This window comes from Thalassophryne amazonica, chromosome 6, assembly GCF_902500255.1.
Source record: "Thalassophryne amazonica chromosome 6, fThaAma1.1, whole genome shotgun sequence".
Classification (NCBI taxonomy): domain Eukaryota; kingdom Metazoa; phylum Chordata; class Actinopteri; order Batrachoidiformes; family Batrachoididae; genus Thalassophryne; species Thalassophryne amazonica.
This window is the reverse complement of record NC_047108.1, coordinates 57,019,396-57,043,379: the sequence shown is the minus strand read 5'-3', so window position 1 is coordinate 57,043,379 and position 23,984 is coordinate 57,019,396. Positions and strand designations below refer to the sequence as shown.

Here is a 23,984-nt window from a genome sequence, read left to right as displayed (position 1 = left end):
CCTCTTTAGTTGCCCTGGCTGTGTGTTTGGGGTCTTTGTCATGCTGGAAGACCCAGCCATGACCCATCTTCAATGCTCTTACTGAGGAAAGGAGGTTGTTTGCCAAAATCTCGCAATACATGACCCAATCCATCCTCCCTTCAATACGGTGCAGTTGTCCTGTCCCCTTTGCAGAAGAGCACCACCAGAGTATGATGTTTCCACCCCATGCTTCACGGTTCGGATGGTTTTCTTGGGGTTGTTCTCATCCTCTAAACATGGTAAGTGGAGTTGATTCCAAAAAGCTCTATTCTGGTCTCATCTGACCACATGACCTTCTCCCATGCTTCCTCTGGATCATCCAGATGGTCACTGGTGAACTTCAAACAGGCCTGGACATGTGCTGGCTTGAGCAGGGGGACCTTGCTGCCCTGCAGGATTTTAAACCATGACAGCATCATGTGTTACTAATGTAATCTTTGTGACTGCGGTCCCAGCTCTCTTCAGGTCATTGACCAGGTCCTCCTGTGTAGTTCTGAGTTTTCTCATAATCATCCTTACCCCACAAAGTGAGATCTTGCATGGAATCCCAGACCGAGGGAGATTGACAGCCATCTTGTGTTTCTTCCACTTTCTAATAAATAATCATGACAGTTGTTGTCTTCTACTAAGCTGCTTGCCTGTTGTCCTGTAGTCCATCCCAGCCTTGTGCAGGTCTACAGTTTTGTCCCTGGTGTCCTTAGACAGCTCTTTGGTCTTGGCTATGGTGGACAGGTTGGAGTGTGATTGATTGAGTGTGTGAACAGGTGTCTTTTATACAGGTAACAAGTTCAAACAGATGCAGTTAATACAGGTAAAGAGTGCAGAGTAAGAGGGCTTCTTAAAGAAAAATTAACAGGTCTGTGAGAGCCAGAATTCTTGCTGGTTGGTAGGTGTTCAAATACTGCAGTAACATACAAATAAATTATTAAAAAAAAATCATACATTGTGATTTCCAGATTTTTTTTTTTAGATTATGTCTCTCACAGTGGACATGCACCTAAGATGAAAATTTCAGACCCCTCCATGATTTCTAAGTGGGAGAACTTGCAAAACCACAGGGTGTTCAAATACTTATTTTCCTCACTGTATGTTTCTGTGTAAATAGGCTCTGCATTGACAGAAGTTAAAAGAAAAAACAAAACCTCCTGTTTGAAGAGTTAACTTGGACTTTGTTTGCAACACTGTGACACAATGTATGCACTCGACAACTACAAAGAGAGTAACATTTTGAATGTGCTTTTGCATTTTTTCTGTGGACCTGAAGATCATACAGTGAGCAATGATCATCACTTTGTGCCCATCGTAGTGTGCATCAATGTCAATTTGTGAAAGCTTAATTAATGTCACCAGATGCATCCACATGCAGCACAGATGTTCCTGTACACTCTCCCCACCACTTGGTTGTGTGTCTCAGTGTACACTGTCTCTGGGACTCTGCTGGACCATCCTTAGTTCACATTGGCACAGCCTGCAACTTGGCTCCTGTTGGCTGTGGTAGACTTCTGCCTCTATGGATCTGATGCTTAGGACCTATTCTTGTGCTGCCATGATCAGAGCATCTATGCTGTCCTTTAGACCAGACTTTTCTAGCCACTGGTAAGAGTTCTTCAACCCAGTTTCTCGGCAGTTCGTGAGACTGGGTTACAAAAAGCACATTAATCTATGGGTTTGTGCCATGGTATGAAAACGGGGCACTTTTCGTGACTGGGAAACAAATTAATTTTGTGATGGGGGCATGACATGTGGGGTTATGGGGGTGGTCTGGGGGCTTATGGTTAGGGTTAGGGGATGGTAGACACTAGTGCTATGGTTATGGTTAGAGTTAAGAGAAGGGGGAGATTCTAAACAGAAAAAAAAAGTCACGAAAATCAGGCGCTTTTTGTGATGGGGCACAAAACAAACATGACAATGGGCTGGATTTCTTGGTGTCAACCACTTTCTCTGTCAGATGATGCTATAGCCCATGGAGGGCCTTGGCCTTTTTTGATACCTCCTCTGTTGTTCCTTATGAATGTCTGACTTCAGCTGCCTGATGCACTCTTGTAGCAGCTTATCTTAAGGGGGCCATCTTATTGATGTATTCATGGATACTCCTCACTTTGTCCTGCATCATGGCTCTTCAGTTTTGTCTGTTGCTTGCAGAGCCCCAGGGTGCTGGACTTTGGGTGGAAACCTTTGTGCCTTGTGATGCGTTATCATGTCTTTGCATACTGTCTCCTCCTGTGGCCAATTTATTATTCCAGTTGAGTATCTGAAGAAAGGTAGAGTTTATGTATTGATGGCTCAGAATTAATTCCTGCTACTGAGCTGTCTTCTCACTGGCTGTGCTACTTTCTGGATGTATTTTGATGTGGCTGACCTTCTTGTATCTGTAGGGCTCCTGGGTACTTGTTATCCTGTATGCTTGCAACTCCACTCCCTGTGGCCAGATTACCTTACGTCTTAACCATGATTCATCCACAGTTGTCCACTCTGAATTATATTCCCTTGTTCTAGAGTCTGGTGATCAGTGAGTCAATGTCTCCCTCACTGTTAGCATTCAGCTTGATGTCATCCATGTATAGGAGGTGGCTGACGGTTACTCCACTCCTGAATCAATATCTGAAGCCACACTTTGTGATGAGCTGATTTAAGGGGTTGAGGCCTATGCAGAATATAAGCGGGGACAGTGTATCATCTTGGTATATTCTGCACTTAATGGTGACTTGTGAGATTGCCTTGGAGTTGGCCTCCAGTGATGTCTTCCACAGTCCCATGGAGTTCCTGATGAAGGTTTTCAGTGCACTGTTTGCCTTGTATAGTGCCAAGCACTCCACCATCCATGTGTGACCCATTGAGTCATATGACTGCCTGTAGTCAATCCAGGCTGTGCTCAGGTTGGTCTGCCTGGTCTTCGATTCCTGGTGTACTGCTTGGTAAACCAGTGGCTGGGGCTGCTGGATTTCTGGTATTATTTTCAATGGCCTTCTGATCTGTGCTTATGGGTGTGTCCTCTCAACTTGGCTGCTGTGATGCCTGATAGAAGCTTCCATGTTGTGGAGAGGCAAGTCATTGGCTGCAGTTTGACAGTGTTGTATCCTTGTGGGCATCCTTCGTGATCAGAATTGTCCCATCTAGTTTTAGCCAGTGTGGGTGAGCATCTACTGTTAGTAGCCCACCCATTTGCACTGCCAGGTGCACATGGAGCACTGTTAACTTCTTCAGCCAGTAGCTGTGGCTCATATCAGGACCTGGTGCCTTCGTGATATTGACTGGCTCATGTTCTGAGTGGTGGCTGAGGTGTGCTCTGTGGTCCACCACCTACTTGGCTTTGGTGTTGTGTGATGCCTCTTTCACCCAGATGTTATATATACGTGGGCTGTCAATAAAGTAATGGTCCTTTTTATTTTTTTCAAAAACTATATGGATTTCATTCATATGTTTTTACGTCAGACATGCTTGAACCCTCGTGCGCATGCGTGAGTTTTTCCACGCCTGTCGGTGACGTCATTCGCCTGTGAGCACGCCTTGTGGGAGGAGTCGTCCAGCCCCTCGTCGGAATTCCTTTGTCTGAGAAGTTGCTGAGAGACTGGCTCTTTGTTCGATCAAAATTTTTTCTAAACCTGTGAGACACATCGAAGTGGACACGGTTCGAAAAATTAAGCTGGTTTTCAGTGAAAATTTTAAGGGCTGATGAGAGATTTTGAGGTGATTCTGTCGCTTTAAGGACTTCCCACGGTGCGAGACGTCGTGCAGCGCTCTCAGCCGCTGTCGTCAGCCTGTTCAAGCTGAAAACCTCCACATTTCAGGTTCTATTGATCCAGGACGTCGTGAGAGAACAGAGAAGTTTCAGAAGAAGTCGGTTTCAGCATTTTATCCGGATATTCTACTGTTAAAGGAGATTTTTTTAATGAAAGACGTGCGGACGGGTCCGCGCGTCGGGACGCAGCTGCCGCGACGCTCCGCCACAGGAAAAACACCTCTGTTGAAAGCCTTAAGGACAAGTTGGAACATGTCCTGCCTGTTAAACAATTTCTCATATACTTACTCCACTGAAAGCCATCAAAAGCCACCTGGATTTTACAAATGGTTATCAACACGGAGGTGTTTTTCCTGTGCCGCCGCGTCGGCTGCGTCCCGACGCGTGGACCCGTCCGCACGTCTTTCATTAAAAAAATCTCCTTTAACAGTGGAATATCCGGATAAAATGCTGAAACCGACTTCTTCTGAAACTTCTCTGTTCTCTCACGACGTCCTGGATCAATAGAGCCTGAAATGTGGAGGTTTTCAGCTTGAACAGGCTGACGACGGCGGCTGAGAGCGCTGAGCGACGTCTCGCACCGTGGGAAGTCCTTAAAGCGACAGTATCACCTCAAAATCTCTCATCAGCCGTTAAAATTTTCACTGAAAACCAGCTTAATTTTTCGAACCGTGTCCACTTCGATGTGTCTCACAGGTTTAGAAAAAATTTTGATCAAACAACGCGCCAGTCTCTCAGCAACTTCTCAGACAAAGGAGTTCCGACGAGGGGCTGGACGACTCCTCCCACAAGGAGTGCTCACAGGCGAATGACGTCACCGACAGGCGTGGAAAAACTCACGCATGCGCACGAGGGTTCAAGCATGTCTGACGTAAAAACATATGAATGAAATCCATATAGTTTTTGAAAAAAATAAAAAGGACCGTTACTTTATTGACAGCCCTCGTATATGTATATATATATATATATATATATATATATATATATATATATATATATATATATATATATATATATATGGGGTTGTTCGCTAGCTTAAGCTGTTTTCTTCCATGTATGTCACAAGCAGATAGGCGATGATTGCCAGAGAGCACTAGGCACATTTTGTGTGTGTGTGCCTGTGTGTCGACCGCATTCACTCGTAAATTGATTCCAGACAGCCTTCTGTTAGATGGATAAAGAAATAAAAATTAAAAATGTTAAAATACCTTGCTCAATATACAGTAAAGTCTACCTGGGTGACTTGCTCAAGTAAAGTCTAAAAAAAGGTAAATTTATAGATATTTGGTAGCACTACACATACCACTCACTGTTTATAACGATTGGTATTTCCAAAGGCCTGAATTTGAGCAGTTGTTGAAGCACTATTTTCTATACAGTACTTGATTACAAATGTCACCTTTTTCCCTTTATCAGTCTGTATTACACAAACTGAGGAAAAGTAGAGTTGATGAAATTCAAGCTGACTATTCCACTGATGCTCATTAATTTCACATCATTTCACACTAAATCTGCAGTGGGCTGGCTTCTGTCCAGCACCATAAAATGTCTACTAACTGCCGAAGAGATCAAAAATCCCCTCCTCCTTTAAGAATTAATGTTGGTTTAACGAGAAAAGGGATTTAAAAAGTGTTAATGTAAAGTTAATGGCCTTCTCTCCTCTTGTTTTCCTTCCAGCCATTGCAGATAGACGATAATTTCTGCGGACAAGACTTCAACCAGCCTCTAGGGGGCACAACAGCCATTGAGGGTATCCCGCTGTACGTGGACAAGGATGATGGCATGACCGCCGTGGTGGCCTATGACTACCGTGGACACACAGTAGCATTCACCAGCACTCGCAGTGGACGCATTAAGAAGGTAAATACTGCAGAGTGTATGTGGTACTTGTGTGGCTGAAGTGGCTGATAGAACCTCTACATATCCATAAAAAATTGCTGAGTTTTTTTCAGTATTCATACTGTCCTCTCCATACTGTTTGAAGTAATTGCAGTATTGCTGTTGTTATGCAAAAACTTCATAGTATTTCTATTGTCATGTATTATGTAAATGATAATGAAGTTTATAGGCCTGTTCTGTTGAAGCACCCATTTCAGCTATTACATGAAATAATTTCATTATATACATTAACTTTTAGAATCACCCTCAAGACAAGTAGGTACAGAAATTCATCTTCCCCAACACATACAGTAGTAGTGTTCAGAATAATAGTAGTGCTATGTGACTAAAAATATTAATCCAGGTTTTGAGTATATTTCTTATTGTTACATGGAAAACAAGGTACCAGTAGATTCAGTAGATTCTCACAAATCCAACAAGAGCAAGCAATCATGATATGCACACTCTTAAGGCTATGAAATTGGGCTATTAGTAAAAAAAAAGTACAAAAGGGGGTGTTCACAATAATAGTAGTGTGGCATTCAGTCAGTGAGTTCGTCAGTTTTGTGGAACAAACAGGTGTGAATCAGGTGTCCCCTATTTAAGGATGAAGCCAGCACCTGTTGAACATGCTTTTCTCTTTGAAAGCCTGAGGAAAATGGGATGTTCAAGACATTGTTCATAAGAACAGCGTAGTTTGATTAAAAAGTTGATTGGAGAGGGGAAAAATTATATGCAGGTGCAAAACATTATAGGCTGTTCATCTACAGTGATCTCCAATGCTTTAAAATGGACAAAAAAAGACAGAGACGCGTGGAAGAAAATGGAAAACAACCATCAAAATGGATAGAAGAATAACCAGAATGGCAAAGGCTCACCCATTGATCAGCTCCAGGATGATCAAAGACAGTCTGGAGTTACCTGTAAGTGCTTTGACAGTTAGAAGACGCCTGTGTGAAGTTAATTTATTTGCAAGAATCCACCGCAAAGTCCCTCTGTTAAATAAAAGATGTGCAGAAGAGGTTGCAATTTGCCAAAGAACACATCAACTGGCCTACAGAGAAATGGAGGAATATTTTGTGGACTGATGAGAGTAAAATTGTTCTTTTTGGGTCCAAGGTCCTCAGACAGTTTGTGAGATGACCCCCAAACTCTGAATTCAAGCCACAGTTCACAGTGAAGACAGTGAAGCATGGTGGTGCAAGCATCATGATATGGGCATGTTTCTCCTACTATGATGCTGGGCCTATATATCGCATACCAGGTATCATGGATCAGTTTGAATATGTCAAAATACTTGAAGCGGTCATGTTGCCTTATGCTGAAGAGGACATGCCCTTGAAATGGGTGTTTCAACAAGACAATGACCCAAAGCACACTAGTAAACGGGCAAAATCTTGGTTCCAAACCAACAAAATCAATGCCTTGCAGATGTGAAGAAATCATGAAAAACTGTGGTTATACAACTAAATACTAGTTTAGTGATTCACAGGATTGCATTCATATATATATATATATATATATATATATATATATATATATATATATATATATATATATATATATATATATATATATATATATGACAATGGGCTGGATTTCTTGGTATATACGAGGTCTATTAGAAAAGTATCCGACCTTATTATTTTTTTCAAAAACCATATGGATTTGAATCGCGTGTGATTGTGTCAGACAAGCTTGAACCCTCGTGCGCATGCGTGAGTTTTTCCACGCCTGTCGGTTGCGTCATTCGCCTGTGAGCAGGCTTTGAGTGAGGATTGGTCCACCCCCTCAGCGGATTTTCATTGTCAGGAAATGGCGGAATGATTTGGGCTTTTTTTCCATCAGAATTTTTTCAGAAACTGTTAGAGACTGGCAGCTGGAAACCATTCGAAAAATTTATCTGGCTTTCAGTGAAAATTTTACGGGCTTCGCAGAGAATAAGGACTGTTACTACAGCTTTAAGGACGGCTTTAAGGACGCTTGGCGCGCTGCGCTCTGTGCCGCCATCGAGAGCCACAAACCACCGGATCATTTCTAAACGGATGGCTCTGTGGAGCAGGGACCATCGTGTGCACTTTCTCTGGTTATCACAAGAGCTGGACATCAACCATTTTCCGTCAGATTTCACTTTTAACAAGAGATTTGTCATGGAAAGCTGAGCGGAGGCTTTGCACGTCACGACCAATTTGCTGATGGAGCGAGATAAAACCAGCTCCGTTTTGGTCTCACAGGACGGCTTTGAGATGGCGTTCAGACAGCTGTCGGTGGTTTTTCCATCGAGTGATTATCCGAGAAATTGTGGATGTGCCTGGACATGCCAGAACATGTCCCATGAGGCTTCATCACGGCGTTGTTGTGCGCCTCTCCGCTCGCGAAGCCTCCGCTCCTCTTTCCATGACAAAAACTCCTGTAACAGTGGAATGTGCCGTTCATTTCCAAACTGGACGCTGTGTTTTATCCGGGACGTCGTCTGACTAGCAAAGGAATTGTGAAAAGACGTGGACATCAGCACTTTTTCGGCACATTGAGACAGACGTGCGGAGGAATTCTGTGCGTCGCGGCGGTGCCACATGGCGCAAAGCAACACCGTGATGAAGCCTCACATGACATGTTCTGGCATTTCCAGGCACGTCCACAATTTCTCGGATAATCACTCGATGGAACCGACAGCTGTCTGAACGGCATCTCAAAGCCGTCCTGTGAGACCAAAATGGAGGTGTTCCTTTGTCTCGCTCCATCAGCAAATCGGTTGTGACGCACAAAGCCACCGCTCGGCTTTCCATGACAAAATCTCTTGTTAAAAGAGAAATCTGCCGGAAAATGTTTGATGTCCAGCTCTTGTGATAACCAGAGAAAGTGCACATGAAGGTCCCGGCTCCACAGAGCAATCTATTTATAAATGATCCGGTGGTTTGTGGCTCTCGATGGTGGCATGGAGCGCAGCGTGCCGAGCGTCCTTAAAGCCATCCTTAAAGCCGCCCTTAAAGCTGTAGTAACAGTCCTTATTCTCTGTGAAGCCCGTAAAATTTTCACCGAAAGCCAGATAAATTTTTCGAATGGTTTCCAGCTGCCAGTCTCTAACAGTTTCTGAAAAAATTCTGATGGAAAAAAAGCCCAAATCATTCCGCCATTTCCTGACAATGAAAATCCGCCGAGGGGGCTGGACCACTCCTCACTCAAAGCCTGCTCACAGGCGAATGACACAACCGACAGGCGTGGAAAAATTCACGCATGCGCACGAGGGTTCAAGCTTGTCTGACACAATCACACGTGATTCAAATCCATATGGTTTTTGAAAAAAATAATAAGGTCGGATACTTTTCTAATAGACCTCGTATATATATATACACTCAACAAAAATATAAACGCAACACTTTTGGTTTTGCTCCCATTTTGTATGAGATGAACTCAAAGATCTAAAACTTTTTCCACCTACACAATATCACCATTTCCCTCAAATATTGTTCACAAACCAGTCTAAATCTGTGATAGTGAGCACTTCTCCTTTGCTGAGATAATCCTTCCCACCTCACAGGTGTGCCATATTAAGATGCTGATTAGACACCATGATTACTGCACAGGTGTGCCTTAGACTGTCCACAATAAAAGGCCACTCTGAAAGGTGCAGTTTTGTTTTATTGGGGGGGGATACCAGTCAGTATCTGGTGTGACCACCATTTGCCTCATGCAGTGCAACACATCTCCTTCGCATAGAGTTGATCAGGTTGTCAATTGTGGCCTGTGGAATGTTGGTCCACTCCTCTTCAATGGCTGTACGAAGTTGCTGGATATTGGCAGGAACTGGTACACGCTGTCGTATACGCCGGTCCAGAGAATCTCAAACATGCTCAATGGGTGACATGTCCAGTGAGTATTCCGGCCATGCAAGAACTGGGACATTTTCAGCTTCCAAGAATTGTGTACAGATCCTTGCAACATGGGGCCGTGCATTATCCTGCTGCAACATTAGGTGATGTTCTTGGATGTATGGCACAACAATGGGCCTCAGGATCTCGTCACGGTATCTCTGTGCATTCAAAATGCCATCAATAAAATGCACCTGTGTTCTTCGTCCATAACAGACGCCTGCCCATACCATAACCCCACCGCCACCATGGGCCATTCGATCCACAACATTGACATCAGAAAACCGCTCACCCACATGACGCCACACACGCTGTCTGCCATCTGCCCTGGACAGTGTGAACCGGGATTCATCCGTGAAGAGAACACCTCTCCAACGTGCCAAACGCCAGCGATTGTGAGCATTTGCCTAGTCAAGTCGGTTATGACGACGAACTGGAGTCAGGTCGAGACCCTGATGAGGACGACGAGCATGCAGATGAGCTTCCCTGAAACGGTTTCTGACAGTTTGTGCAGAAATTCTTTGATTATGCAAACCGATTGTTTCAGCAGCTGTCCGAGTGGCTGGTCTCAGACGATCTTGGAGGTGAACATGCTGAATGTGGAGGTCCTGGGCTGGTGTGGTTACATGTGGTCTGCGGTTGTGAGGCTGGTTGGATGTACTGCCAAATTCTCTGAAACGCCTTTGGAGACGGCTTATGGTAGAGAAATGAACATTCAATACACGAGCAACAGCTCTGGTTGACATTCCTGCTGTCAGCATGCCAATTGCACGCTCCCTCAAATCTTGCGACATCTGTGGCATTGTGCTGTGTGATAAAACTGCACCTTTCAGAGTGGCCTTTTATTGTGGACAGTCTAAGGCACACCTGTGCACTAATCATGGTGTCTAATCAGCATCTTGATATGGCACACCTGTGAGGTGGGATGGATTATCTCAGCAAAGGAGAAGTGCTCACTATCACAGATTTAGACTGGTTTGTGAACAATATTTGAGGGAAATGGTGATATTGTGTATGTGGAAAAAGTTTTAGATCTTTGAGTTCATCTCATACAAAATGGGAGCAAAACCAAAAGTGTTGTGTTTATATTTTTGTTGAGTGTGTGTGTGTGTGTATATATATATATATAAAGGTTAGGTTGCACTGTAAATAATAAAAGTGCTTTCAAAAAATCAACTTCTAATCAATTCCGATCTGTCAGTCACACATCTGAAGCATTTATACTGTTGCAATCAGTGGATTAAACTCTTTCCAATGGGATAGACCTCACCTCTTTGTACAAAGATAGCTTTTTTGTAATTTGTGCAATATGCAAAATAGGCCGGCATGAAATCATCTCTGGATTTTTGACACAAAAAGTCCAGATTGGTGTCAAAACATTCTCTGGAGTGTGACTCTGAAAAATGTGATTTTTTTTTTTTTTTTTTACTTTGTTTACAGGTTTATTAACTTTGAGTTTGACCATATGTGATGCTATTTAATTAATGATGGGTATTCTCAATAATGGGATTACCAATTGGCATGAAATTTGGGATTTTTGTAGGGCACAGAACAACTTAGCCATATCCTCCAACCTCTAGGTGGCACTATAAATAAGTTTTGACAAAAATAACTTCCAATAAAGTGAAATTTCAGTCACACATAGGAAAAATTTTTATTGTTGTGATCAGTGGAATGTTCTTTTTTCCACTAGTATAGACCCACTCATTTGTGCCTTGGTAGTTTTTTTTTTTTTTTTTTGCAAAATTCTGAAATATGCAAAATAGGGTGACATGAACTAGTCTCTGGATTTTTGACACAGAAAGGCCAGATTGGTGTCAAAATGTTCTCTGCTTCATGACTGTGGAAAATGTGAACAGAAGTGGTCCATTGTTTTCCTCTGTTTGCAAGTTTGTTGGTTTGATTTTGACCATGTACACAGCCATTTAATTTATGATGGGTTGTCTCATTAATAGGCTAACCGAATGGCATGACATATGGCATGTGTATGGATGGCACACAAAATTGCATTTCAAAAGAAACAGAAACGTTTAGTGCTGATGTAGAAAATAACCCACAAATGGATTGAGAAGTTGAAGCTCCATTGGCCTTTCAACTCCTCTTCCAGTCACTCATCAAAATGTATCATTGTTCTTTTTTGTTATCATTCAGGCAAACCTTCTCTCAAAGCCTTGCATATTATTGTAATCAGTTAAAACCATTTTCTTATGCACTTTAGCACCTTCATGAAGACCAAAAACAGCTTCAAAAGCTTTTGGAGATAAAGTGAGAGTACAAACCATCCTGAAACTCGACCACCAGAAATCAGTCAGTATTTGGTGGTCTAGTTGATCCCAGCTGACAGTTGGTTGCTTCTAACTGGTCCTGACACCAATGTTGCTTTGGTCTTGGGTGGTCTGACCATTTTATACACACAGAGAGGAAAAAATGGATGAAAAGTATTAATTAATGACTCATTTTAAGGCACAAATGCCAAACTGTTTATTTTAATAAAAGTCTGATGGTCCCTGCTTAATTGTAATTTGATTTCATGTTTGATCCTTATCCTACAGCCAGGCATTGACATTAAGCTTTTTAGTGTACTTGTCCATAGAACAAGTAACTCTGGCAGTTGTCTGGTTGTCCGGACAACCGCGAGTGAGATTCAGATTAAATATTTATCACATATACTTTGCTCTGTCTTGTCACTTAATAAAAACCTGTCATACTTCTTTTGTTTGTAAGTACTTTAACTTTAATATTCCAATTCCAATTTAATTGTTTTTAACTATTTTTAATTTTAGGTATATTTATTACTGTGTTTAAGCTATTTAAGGGGTTTTATTAAGTTGGGTAATTTTTATTGTTAATTGATGTTTTGGAGGGTTACGTGCAATATGGGACATGTGCAGTATGGGATAGTGTAATATGGGACAATGACAATATGGGATCAGCGCAATACGAGTTTGTCTCCAAGCTTGCCCCCCCAATCTCCTGATGTTGTTTTTTTTTTTTTTTGATTGAAGTATGTGTATGGGTGTGTGTTTGAGGGTGGTCATTGTTTTTGAGGATGCACAAGCAAATTTTGTTGTGTTGATTGCTGTGCAATGACAATAAAGGTGATTCTGATTCAAAATAAGAATTGCAGCTGAAATAGAAAAATCATTACATTTCAACATTTTCTGGGACTGAGATTCAGATTAAATATTTATCACTTCTACTTTGCTGTGACATATCACTACATGAAAAAGTTAATACTGTCACTCTCCTGTGTGGGTGGTAAAATTTTGTAATTTTATTTCAGAAGATGTGGCAACAGAAACAGTTCATCTGTGGTAATACAGGGATGCACTTATTGCCTTAGTCCAAATTAAAAAATAAAAAAAAGTCACTAAAAGACAAAAAACATAAATAATACATAGCCTGTGGTCTTATAGTTTTTCAAAATGTGGTGGTGATGGACATGTAATGATCCTGACATTTACTTTGTCTTCTATTTATGTAACTGCAGACTGTATGAAACCAACATATTTCATGTTTTGTGAGATCAGCTTTATTTTTATTTATTTTTGTTAATATATATCCATTCCTACAATTAAGGCCTGCAGCATTTTCCAAGAAAAAAAAAGGTTGGGACATATTGTTATTGGAAGAATTAGTTAATAATATTTACAGACAGTTTTCTTGGGAAATGTCAGAGGATGAATACATGAACATTTCCAACTCACTGAATATTTCTTAGACTTTATTTACATCAATCATTCAGAAATACAAACAGTGTGGTACTAAATCTGTGTCAGGTAGGCAGTTCTCAAAAACTAAATGTCCATGCTGGAAGAAAACAAGTGAGGGAAGCCAGACAAGTTTGGAAGAATGTTTGACCTCTGTGGGTCTGAGTGGAGAAACTGGGAATATAACAACATTTTTATTTTCATCTTCATTTTACATACAGTCCCTACTTTTTTCTTTTGTGTTTGTTTCTGTTCCATTTCTGAAATTAAAGAACTGCTATAAGGAAAAGTGTTAACATTTTATTGTTTTTTAAAACTTTTTAGTATAACAAACACAAAAATCAAACTCTTATAAAGATGGAAAAAATACACAAACGTGCAGGAAAAGCTGAACAATGCAGACTGATTTGACTCGTGATTTTTGAAAATAAGCAGTAACTTACTTTGAAATAAATGAAACGCAGAGCTGCAGCCTAATAATTTTGAAAATAAAAATCAGCAGCTTGTATTTTTATTCTGACTAAAGTTAAAGTTCAGAGTTCTCAGCTCCTTTATGTGATTTCTGCTTCTGAACATCACTGCAGAGTTTCTACACATCAGGTTTTTTTTTAAAACATACGTGTGTGATTTTTATTCTGTTCATTCATATATTCTCATTTTAAGAAATTTTGACCAATTTATTTCATCTCATAATTTCAGTATAACTGTCAACGACACGTGCACATGGTGTGAACAAGACGTACCGTCAGAACAGTCCAGACAGAAATAAAGGCAGCGCCACAGTTTAACACTGTGCTCAGCGCGCTCCTCCCCCGCCCCCCCTCCTCTCCCTCCTCGCAGCCAGCCAACTCACGCGCATGCGCACACACACAAACACTCACACACACAGACGGCTGCAGCAATCAGACCCAGTTTTAATTTTAGACAGCTTTAAGCAAAGCCACCTGCTATTTTTTGGCGTTTTTTTCAAAAATTGACCGCTCAAATGACAGCAGGATTGCTCGCTACCTAAAACCTTGGTTCCCGCTCCCATCTGCTCCCAGGAATTTTTAATCCCGTATCATCATAATCATGTGATAAATAGCAAAGTTGACTCCCATCCGGACCCGACGCCACGAGGGGGTGTTTGGGGGCGACGCCCCCTCACGTCATCAACCTCGCTCCCTCGGATGTGAGAGTTATCAAAAATAAAAAAGAAAGAAAAAGAAATACTGGAAAATATAGCACCTCGCAGTTTCGCAGATTTTTTTAGTCCAATTTTGCATGCTTTTTTTTTTTTTTATATATACAGCGCATTGTGCTCTGAGTCCTCATCAAGCAGGCCGGTGTTCTGTCGAGATGACGGGACACCTGTTGCGGCACCGCGAAGGGAGAGTACGCGCATTGTGTTCTGCGTGTCTGTTTATAAGAATCTTCTCGCCCAGAAGAAAAAAGAGCGCCAACAACTACCCATAACTGTGTTCTTCACTCGGAAAAAGACACCTGTAGCGAGGTGTGACTCAGTGGAAAAAGCGGCGCCATGACGAAGAGGCGCGATCAGAGGAACTGTGAAATACTGGTCAGTCACTATTAATAATTTCTTATGTGTCCAACCTCGTAGGTTGATCGTTAAAATTAAATTTGTTAGTTCTCAAAGCCATCATAATTATTTATAGGAAAATGTTCTATTTTTATTTCTCAAACAAATGTTTGGGCCTGAAAACAGGTTGGTCTTATTTTTCTACTAAGGTTTGAACTTTGAGAGTGTTTACACACAAGAGAAAAGTGAGAAAATGTTAATGCCTGTTTGAGAAAAGTGTATAAAGTGTGTAGTGAGGGGTTTTACAGCCTTAAAACATCTATAATAATTGTAAAAAATAACGCTGTCTACTTCGCGGATTTCGCCTATTGCGAGCTATTTTTAGAACGTAACTCCCGCGATAAACGAGGGACCACTGTATATCTACATGAAAGGTTTATCTTTGACCCGTTGTGTGACTGTCATGCCCAGTTGCTCTGTGTTTGCGCTTGTGATGGAGGGCTGTATGTGGGGTTAATCTACTGTCTCGTGTCATTTCTCAGATCAGTTGTTGGTTTGGTTTTGTAGTATGCAGGAGATCACTTGACCGAGGGTCTATACGTTCAAATAATAATTAAAAAATACTGTCATCACTCTTTACTCTTACTCAGTCAGTCTCTTACAACGGTGTAGCCTAAATACATGAGCTTTCTTGGAGCGTACCCAATTCATTACGCACACTCAGAGGCAGTTACTCTCCGGTGCGCACTTTTTTTGGGAGGGGCGCCCCCGCCCCTTGTGATAAACTCATCGCCTCCTTAATATTTTTTTTCTGGCGCCGGGCCTGCTCCCATTCCGTGGGATTCCCGAAAAAATGTCAGCCTCTACTACGAACACACTCTCCATACAGTGGTCTCGCACACATGTTGATATCGTGTTTTCAGATTGTCTGCTGCGTGGAGAGTGGCAGGAAAAAACGAAAAAGCTTTCGATCAAGGTGCGAGACAAGACTGATGTAAATAAGAAAACAAAAAGGCAGCGGTCAGGTATTTTGGTTCCGAGCGATGAAAATTAAGAATTTGAATGTTTTAAACCAAAAAAAAGTGTTGTGAAAGTGTAGTGACACGGACCCACAACAGGGGGCGGTAATGAACGAACAATGGATAAAGCCAAAAGTAACAATTTAATGTTGTGAATTGCACAACGGAATACAGACAGTTGCAGTTGAGGAGTACAGTCAATCATACACAAGGTGATGTGTGGGCAGGCTTGAGGATAGAAGACATCTGTCCAGAGAAGAGCCGGATCCCACACGGCCTCCACTGCCAACGGATCTGAAGAACACCGGAGCCGCCAAGTCCTGGGTCCCAGGTGGCCACCGTCTCCAGCTGTCAGACCTGGTACTGCTGGCAGAAACAGTTAATGGTGGGTGCGTGGATACACACCCAGTAATCTCTCCGTACTCAGTTCCTCCGGGAGGGACAACCTCCACTTCCAGAAACAGAATCACCCGTGCAGCTCCTGTCAGTCACGTCCCTGGAAGGAATGAGAGGCGAAGACGTCGCACTCACACTATCCACCAATCCAGTTTCAGACTGTAGCCACAGGAAACGGCTGCACACAGAACAATGTTTAATCACTGAGAATTACAGCAGAGAAGGTTACCTAAGTGGTAGCTGATTTCTCGGCGAGGAGGTGGAGTTGCAGTCTGGCCTTTGTAGTGATGGTGATGAGTGACAGCTGGTGCTGATAAGTGACAGCTGTCACTCCTGCGGCTCCGACGCCCTCTCGTGCTTGGAGCCCGCACTCCAAGCAGGGCGCAATCTGGTGGTGGTGGGCCAGCAGTACCTCCTCTTCAGCGGCCCACACAACAAAAAGGCCACTTGTCCAGTTGGACAACGATTAGATATTGCTTGTCCGATCAAATTTTACACTTGTTCCGGATAGTCCGACAAGTGTTGATGTTGATGCCTGTACAGTGATACGTTTCATTCCATTAAGCCTAGCTATGGTTTGATTTTGTGTTTATATCGGATGGTCAATATACTAATTATTTTTGGGCTTGGTTTGGAGAGGTCTGATCTAAGAGCTTTTAGATGGTCTTCCCTATTTCAAAACCAGTGTCACTTTGGTCTTGGGAGATCTGAGTATGAATGTACATTGGTCTCAGGTGGTCCAGATCAATGTGTGGGTTGTCTGGACTTCAAAAACCAGATGGATGCACAACAGTAACTGAGATAGAAGTGGACATAGATGGCAATGTTTCATTTAGAAGAAGAAGACGGGCCTCCAGAGGTAGAGCCACTGCCATGGTCAGGGACAGAGAAAGGAGAAGACTCTGATTTTTGTTTTTTTAGTTTTAGTTTTATCAAGCTCAAAAATATGTTTTCACAAGATTAATGAATTAATTAAATGTTGATATTTGAAAATCACACAAGTCAGGACTTTTGTTTTAAAATGATGCTTAATCCATATGGTAAAACCATTTAATGTATGATCCATGGGTTTTGTTTTACCTGTCTGATGGACAGGACAGTTACAGAACTTGATTGCCAGGGGCTTCAGCATACTTTGCTTGAGTAGTTAGGCAGGTCTAACTGTCGAGCCCTGAAGTTTATCTTCTTCAACCATGGTCTTTAAGCCCTGAAACCAGCTGGCTTTTCAAATACCAGTCAACCAGATACAAGGATTTACAGCTATGACCTTGATGCCATTTTGTTATGGACTTTTGTTTGATACATTGACACTGTGATCATAGCTGATCTAGCAATGTTTTTATTTTGAAAATCATAATCTAATGGGGTTGAAGCTGGTGTTTAGGTGTGCTCTTTAGCACTTACAGCAATCATCAGTGTCCTTTTAAAACGGTAAACTGACAATTCATGCACTTTTTAGTGTGGCCACTGGCTTTGTATTGCTGATAAATGGTTCTGCCCATTTACAAACATCAGCTGTGAATGTGTGAATTTTTAAAGTGTTTAGTTTTTAAACTACTTTTCACTGCTTGCCTGCTTGCTTGCTTCCCTTGTCCTTAGTTTTGGCATGTAGCAAATACAACTCATTATGTGTTCCATACGGGGAAATGTTAGCAATCTTAGCTCAGGAAGCTCATGTATTTTGACAGTTTCCAATATCTTTTCACTGGGTCTTATGTGGAGCTCATGCTGCCAGACAAGATGGACCTGTTTGTGTTTAATTTCACTCAAGGATGTCTACCATTCTACTCAGCGTTAACAAGAAGATGTAGTTGAGTGGCTATAAAGTAGTGGAAGATTATTTTATTTTTTATATGTGCGTATTTCTTGAGTACTTTGTGTGAGTAAGGCTAAAATACTGTTTGGACCAGTGAAAACAGTATTGCAATAAGAACCTTAAAATCTGGCATTAGTTATAAGTGAATAGTGATGTGTTGTTCACGAATCAAATTGCTCTTAGGGTCCCTTCACACATAGTGTGAATTTGGTTGAATTGTGCATGAAGTGCGCATGAAGCAGGAATCGTATGCAAAATATGTAAACTCGTAGCTGCTTTCGACACCTCGTACATCTGTTGCTACAAGTATTTCCGCACGTCAGTGGCTGAAAGACAGAGTATGCACTGTGAGAGCCCATCGAACCCTCTCGCGGCAGGTGTTGGCCAAATTCCAGCTGACACCGCTTGTTTGGCATTTAGAAAATGTGTGGCCATTAGTATTATAATCACAAAAAACAGTCTGCAGACGGTCACTGTCAAGCTGGATGGGAAATTTGTCTGAGTGGCATTTTTTTTTAATTTAATCAGGGTTATTTAACTGTGGGTTTCTGTATTGTGTCCCCTTTTATGTATTATTTATATCAACCCAGTGACATTCACTAATTGTACAGCTGGTTTTTATTTTATTTTCTTCCACATCAGCGGCGCGATGTGTTGCACCTTGTCCCAGCTGCTCGCACTGTGTTCCTGCTGGCATGACACCTTCGCATACATGACACCGTCACACCAGGATTATGCACGCCTGCCTGTCGGCTCAATGTTTTCATCGTTCGCTGATACGAGCTGTTCCGCCATGAGTCGCCAAGATTTGTACATAATCGTACTATGTGTGGAAGGGGCCCTTAGATTGGTCATGATTGCTCAACTACATGTGACAGCATTTGTCTGTCTGCACCGCACGGAGCAGGAGGAGAAAATGTCCAGTAAAAACCACTAGATGGCGCTATAAATAATAAATGCATTTTGACAAACAGCTTCTAATAAATTGTTAAATTTCAGTCACAAGTAGAAAAACTTTAGTTTGTTGCAGTTAGCGGAATGAGTTCTTTCCACTGATATAGGCCCTGCTCATTTGTACCTTGATATTCTTTTTCACGAGGTTCTGAAAAATGCAAAATAGGCCAGCCACTATGAACTCATCTCTGGATTTTTGACACAGAGAGGCCAGATTAGTGTCAAAATGTTCTCTGCTTCATGACTGAAAAATTCAACCAGACAGTTTTATTTGTTTCCCCTCTGCAAGTATTTTTGCTTTGACTTTGACTATGAGCACAACTATTCAATTTCTCATTAATAGGATAACCAAATGGCATGAAATTTGGCATGTGTATGGATGACCTCTGTTAGAACCACAGTGCTAAATTTGGCAGAATGGCGCCAGTAGATGGCACTGCAAAGCATATTTTTTTTCTGATTTTCAGATCTGTAACATGCTCCAAAATTCATGTAGATCTTGCTTCAAGGCTTCTCCGTGGTCTCTGCTTCGGCCAGGCTTGGATCCGCAATGGGGCAGGGAGTGCTTGGACATTTAATATTTGCTTGCAAATCTAGTTTTACGTAATTTTTGGTAATAAATTAATTTGAGCAACAAGATATTCAAGGTGCCACTGGGAAGCCAAAAGAGCAGGCTCTTGATAGTGAGCTGAGTGACTGAGTTCCTATCAGTACAAGCGACCCATCAGTTCCACGTTGCTTTGTATGCACACAGCATGTAGTCCACCTCTGTTTGCATACATGGGTGTCTGCCTGTGGCTTTGGACTTTTTTGTGCATGTTTGCTTCTCAAGTACCCGTATTGATCCGACCACACGGTGTGCATGTAAGTCACCTCCTGCTTCATTTGAAATCAAATGGATCTGATTGTGTTTTTTCAGGAAATTTCCAGCTGAGTGTGTCCATATCAACAACACGCAGGGGACCAAATAAAGGTCACCAGAGAAGTAAAACACCAGATTAATATGTGACTACAAAAGGAATATTTTGGGTTACTGCTAAAACTATTTATTGTTTTCCAAACTGAGTGCATTTATGATTGTCTTTATGCATAAGTAATTGATTCAAACTGTGGTTTATCAAAATCTGTTTGATTTAATCTCATCTTTTATGTGAGGAGAGGTGTTCAGCCTGAAATTATGTCACCTTTATATTTATTAGACTTACGAAAATGTGATGAATAAGCCACTTCTCTACTGTCTGGGATCTGTGTCTATATGATGCATACACACCACAATATAAAGGTACAAGTAAATTCAATGTGACTTCTGTGTGACTTCCTTCATACTCATCAATTACAAATATGATCAATATATGCTTTACATCATCCATCTAGGCTGTGTGGATGTTGAGATATACAAAAAAGTTGTTTTTTTTTCGACCATGTTTTTCTTGACCTTTGACTAATCACCTCTGGATATCTACCAAGTAATATTCCCAGCAGGTTTATTTCAGTTATTATGTCCACATATACCACAGACCTAATCTTGGATTTGTTTTGTTCATGACATAAATTAAGATAATCAGATTATCTGTCATTACTTTTAAGAGCTGTGTGTTCTGAAACCTGATGAATTGCTGTTTATTTATTTGGCATGAGAAATATGAGAGGTTTTCTGGTGAGAAAATAGATCTGTGCACAAAGTACATTATTTGTGAAAGCAGTCACCAAAGTTCCCTGTGGTGATGCAGTGAAGCAGTAAGGTGAGGTTTTGTATTTTCTAGGTCCAGTTCATTGACATTTGTTGTTGTAATCCTCATCTTTATGTGTAGAAGCATAGTGTACATGAATTCTGAATTTGCCTGTTCTAGGTGTAGGGGAAACTGGGGCACGGTGAATCACAGGGCACAGTGAATCAATCAATCAATCAATCAACTTTTTTCTTATATAGCGCCAAATCACAACAAACAGTTGCCCCAAGGCGCTCCATATTGCAAGGCAAGGCCATACAATAATTATGAAAAACCCCAACGGTCAAAACGACCCCCTATGAGCAAGCACTTGGCCACAGTGGGAAGGAAAAACTCCCTTTTAACAGGAAGAAACCTCCAGCAGAACCAGGCTCAGGGAGGGGCAGTCTTCTGCTGAGACTGGTTGGGGCTGAGGGAGAGAACCAGGACAAAGACATGCCGAGAAGGGGGGCAGAGATCGATCACTAATGATTAAATGCAGAGTGATGCATACGGAGCAAAAAGAGAAAGAAACAGTGCATCATGGGAACCCCCCCACAGTCTACGTCTAAAGCAACATAACCAAGGGATGGTCCAGGGTCACCCGATCCAGCCCTAACTATAAGCCTTAGCGAAAAGGAAAGTTTTAAGCCTAATCTTAAAAGTAGAGAGGGTATCTGTCTCCCTGATCTGAATTGGGAGCTGGTTCCACAGGAGAGGAGCCTGAAAGCTGAAGGCTCTGCCTCCCATTCTACTCTTACAAACCCTAGGAACTACAAGTAAGCCCGCAGTCTGAGAGCGAAGCGCTCTAATGGGGTAATATGGTACTACGAGGTCCCTAAGATAAGATGGGACCTGATTATTCAAAACCTTATAAGTAAGAAGAAGAATTTTAAATTCTATTCTAGAATTAACAGGAAGCCAATGAAGAGAGGCCAACACAGGTGAGATATGCTCTCTCCTGCTAGTCCCCGTCAGTACTCTAGCTGCAGCATTCTGAACCAACTGAAGGCTTTTTAGGGAACTTTTAGGACAACCTGATAATAATGAATTACAATAGTCCAGCCTAGAGGAAATAAATGCATGAATTAGTTTTTCAGCATCACTCTGAGACAAGACCTTTCTGATTTTAGAGATATTGCGTAAATGCAAAAAGGCAGTCCTACATATTTGTTTAATATGCGCTTTGAATGACATATCCTGATCAAAAATAACTCCAAGATTTCTCACAGTATTACTAGAGATCAGGGAAATGCCATCCATAGTAACGATCTGGTTAGACACCATGCTTCTAAGATTTGTGGGGCCAAGTACAATAACTTCAGTTTTATCTGAGTTTAAAAGCAGGAAATTAGAGGTCATCCATGTCTTTATGTCTGTAAGACAATCCTGCAGTTTAGCTAATTGGTGTGTATCCTCTGGCTTCATGGATAGATAAAGCTGGGTATCATCTGCGTAACAATGAAAATTTAAGCAATACCGTCTAATAATACTGCCCAAGGGAAGCATGTATAAAGTGAATAAAATTGGTCCTAGCACAGAACCTTGTGGAACTCCATAATTAACTTTAGTCTGTGAAGAAGATTCCCCATTTACATGAACAAACTGTAATCTATTAGACAAATATGATTCAAACCACCGCAGCGCAGTGCCTTTAATACCTATGACATGCTCTAATCTCTGTAATAAAATTTTATGGTCAACAGTATCAAAAGCAGCACTGAGGTCCAACAGAACAAGCACAGAGATAAGTCCACTGTCCAAAGCCATAAGAAGATCATTTGTAACCTTCGCTAATGCTGTTTCTGTACTATGATGAATTCTAAAACCTGACTGAAACTCTTCAAATAGACCATTCCTCTGCAGGTGATCAGTTAGCTGTTTTACAACTACCCTCTCAAGAATCTTTGAGAGAAAAGGAAGGTTGGAGATTGGCCTATAATTAGCTAAGATAGCTGGGTCAAGTGATGGCTTTTTAAGTAATGGTTTAATTACTGCCACCTTAAAGGCCTGTGGTACATAACCAACTAACAGAGATAGATTGATCATATTTAAGATTGAAGCATTAAATAATGGTAGGACTTCCTTGAGCAGCCTGGCAGGAATGGGGTCTAATAAACATGTTGATGGTTTGGATGAAGTAACTAATGAAAATAACTCAGACAGAACAATCGGAGAGAAAGAGTCTAACCAAATACCGGCATCACTGAAAGCAGCCAAAGATAACGATACATCTTTGGGATGGTTATGAGTAATTTTTTCTCTAATAGTCAAAATTTTGTTAGCAAAGAAAGTCATGAAGTTATTACTAGTTAAAGTTAATGGAATACTCAGCTCAATAGAGCTCTGACTCTTTGTCAGCCTGGCTACAGTGCTGAAAAGAAACCTGGGGTTGTTCTTATTTTCTTCAATTAGTGATGAGTAGAAAGATGTCCTAGCTTTACGGAGGGCTTTTTTATAGAGCAACAAACTCTTTATCCAGGCTAAGTGAAGATCTTCTAAATTAGTGAGACGCCATTTCCTCTCCAACTTACGGGTTATCTGCTTTAAGCTACGAGTTTGTGAGTTATACCACGGAGTCAGACACTTCTGATTTAAAGCTCTCTTTTTCAGAGGAGCTACAGCATCCAAAGTTGTCTTCAATGAGGATGTAAAACTATTGACGAGATACTCTAACTCCCTTACAGAGTTTAGGTAGCTACTCTGCTCTGTGTTGGTATATGACATTAGAGAACATAAAGAAGGAATCATATCCTTAAACCTAGTTACAGCGCTTTCTGAAAGACTTCTAGTGTAATGAAACTTATTCCCCACTGCAGGGTAGTCCATCAGGGTAAATGTAAATGTTATTAAAAAATGATCAGACAGAAGGGAGTTTTCAGGGAATACTGTTAAGTCTTCTATTTCCATACCATAAGTCAGAACAAGATCTAAAATATGATTAAAGTGGTGGGTGGACTCATTTACTTTTTGAGCAAAGCCGATAGAGTCTAATAATAGATTAAATGCAGTGTTGAGGCTGTCATTCTCAGCATCTGTGTGGATGTTAAAATCGCCCACTATAATTAAATCAGTAGCTATAGCTGCAAAACTGCATATATATTTGCAGCAGTTATGCCATATTTTTATGCATGTTTTTTGGATACATTAAGAGTAAAACTAAGTGGCAAGTGATGTCAGTTTTTCCAATCAAAAATAAATTTTGTGGATGTCTGTGTCTTTATATTTATGTCTCACAACAGAGGAAAGGTGGCCCAAAAAATTATTAGTTAGAAGACTACCCTGTTCAACTGATGGGCATGTGTTATGTCTTCTCCAGACTATCAGCTGTTTGATAACAGGACTCGTGTCACA

At 41.3% G+C, this 23,984-nt stretch overlaps 1 protein-coding gene across 1 annotated transcript in view; it reads left to right on the top strand.

The window, feature by feature from the left end:
• LOC117512209 (plexin-A1-like) overlaps positions 1–23,984 on the top strand; it is a 1,069,160-nt gene that overhangs the window by 238,764 nt on the left and 806,412 nt on the right. The window contains 1 exon segment of the mRNA XM_034172199.1: positions 5,438–5,620. Within this exon segment, the coding sequence (XP_034028090.1) occupies positions 5,438–5,620 (183 nt within the window).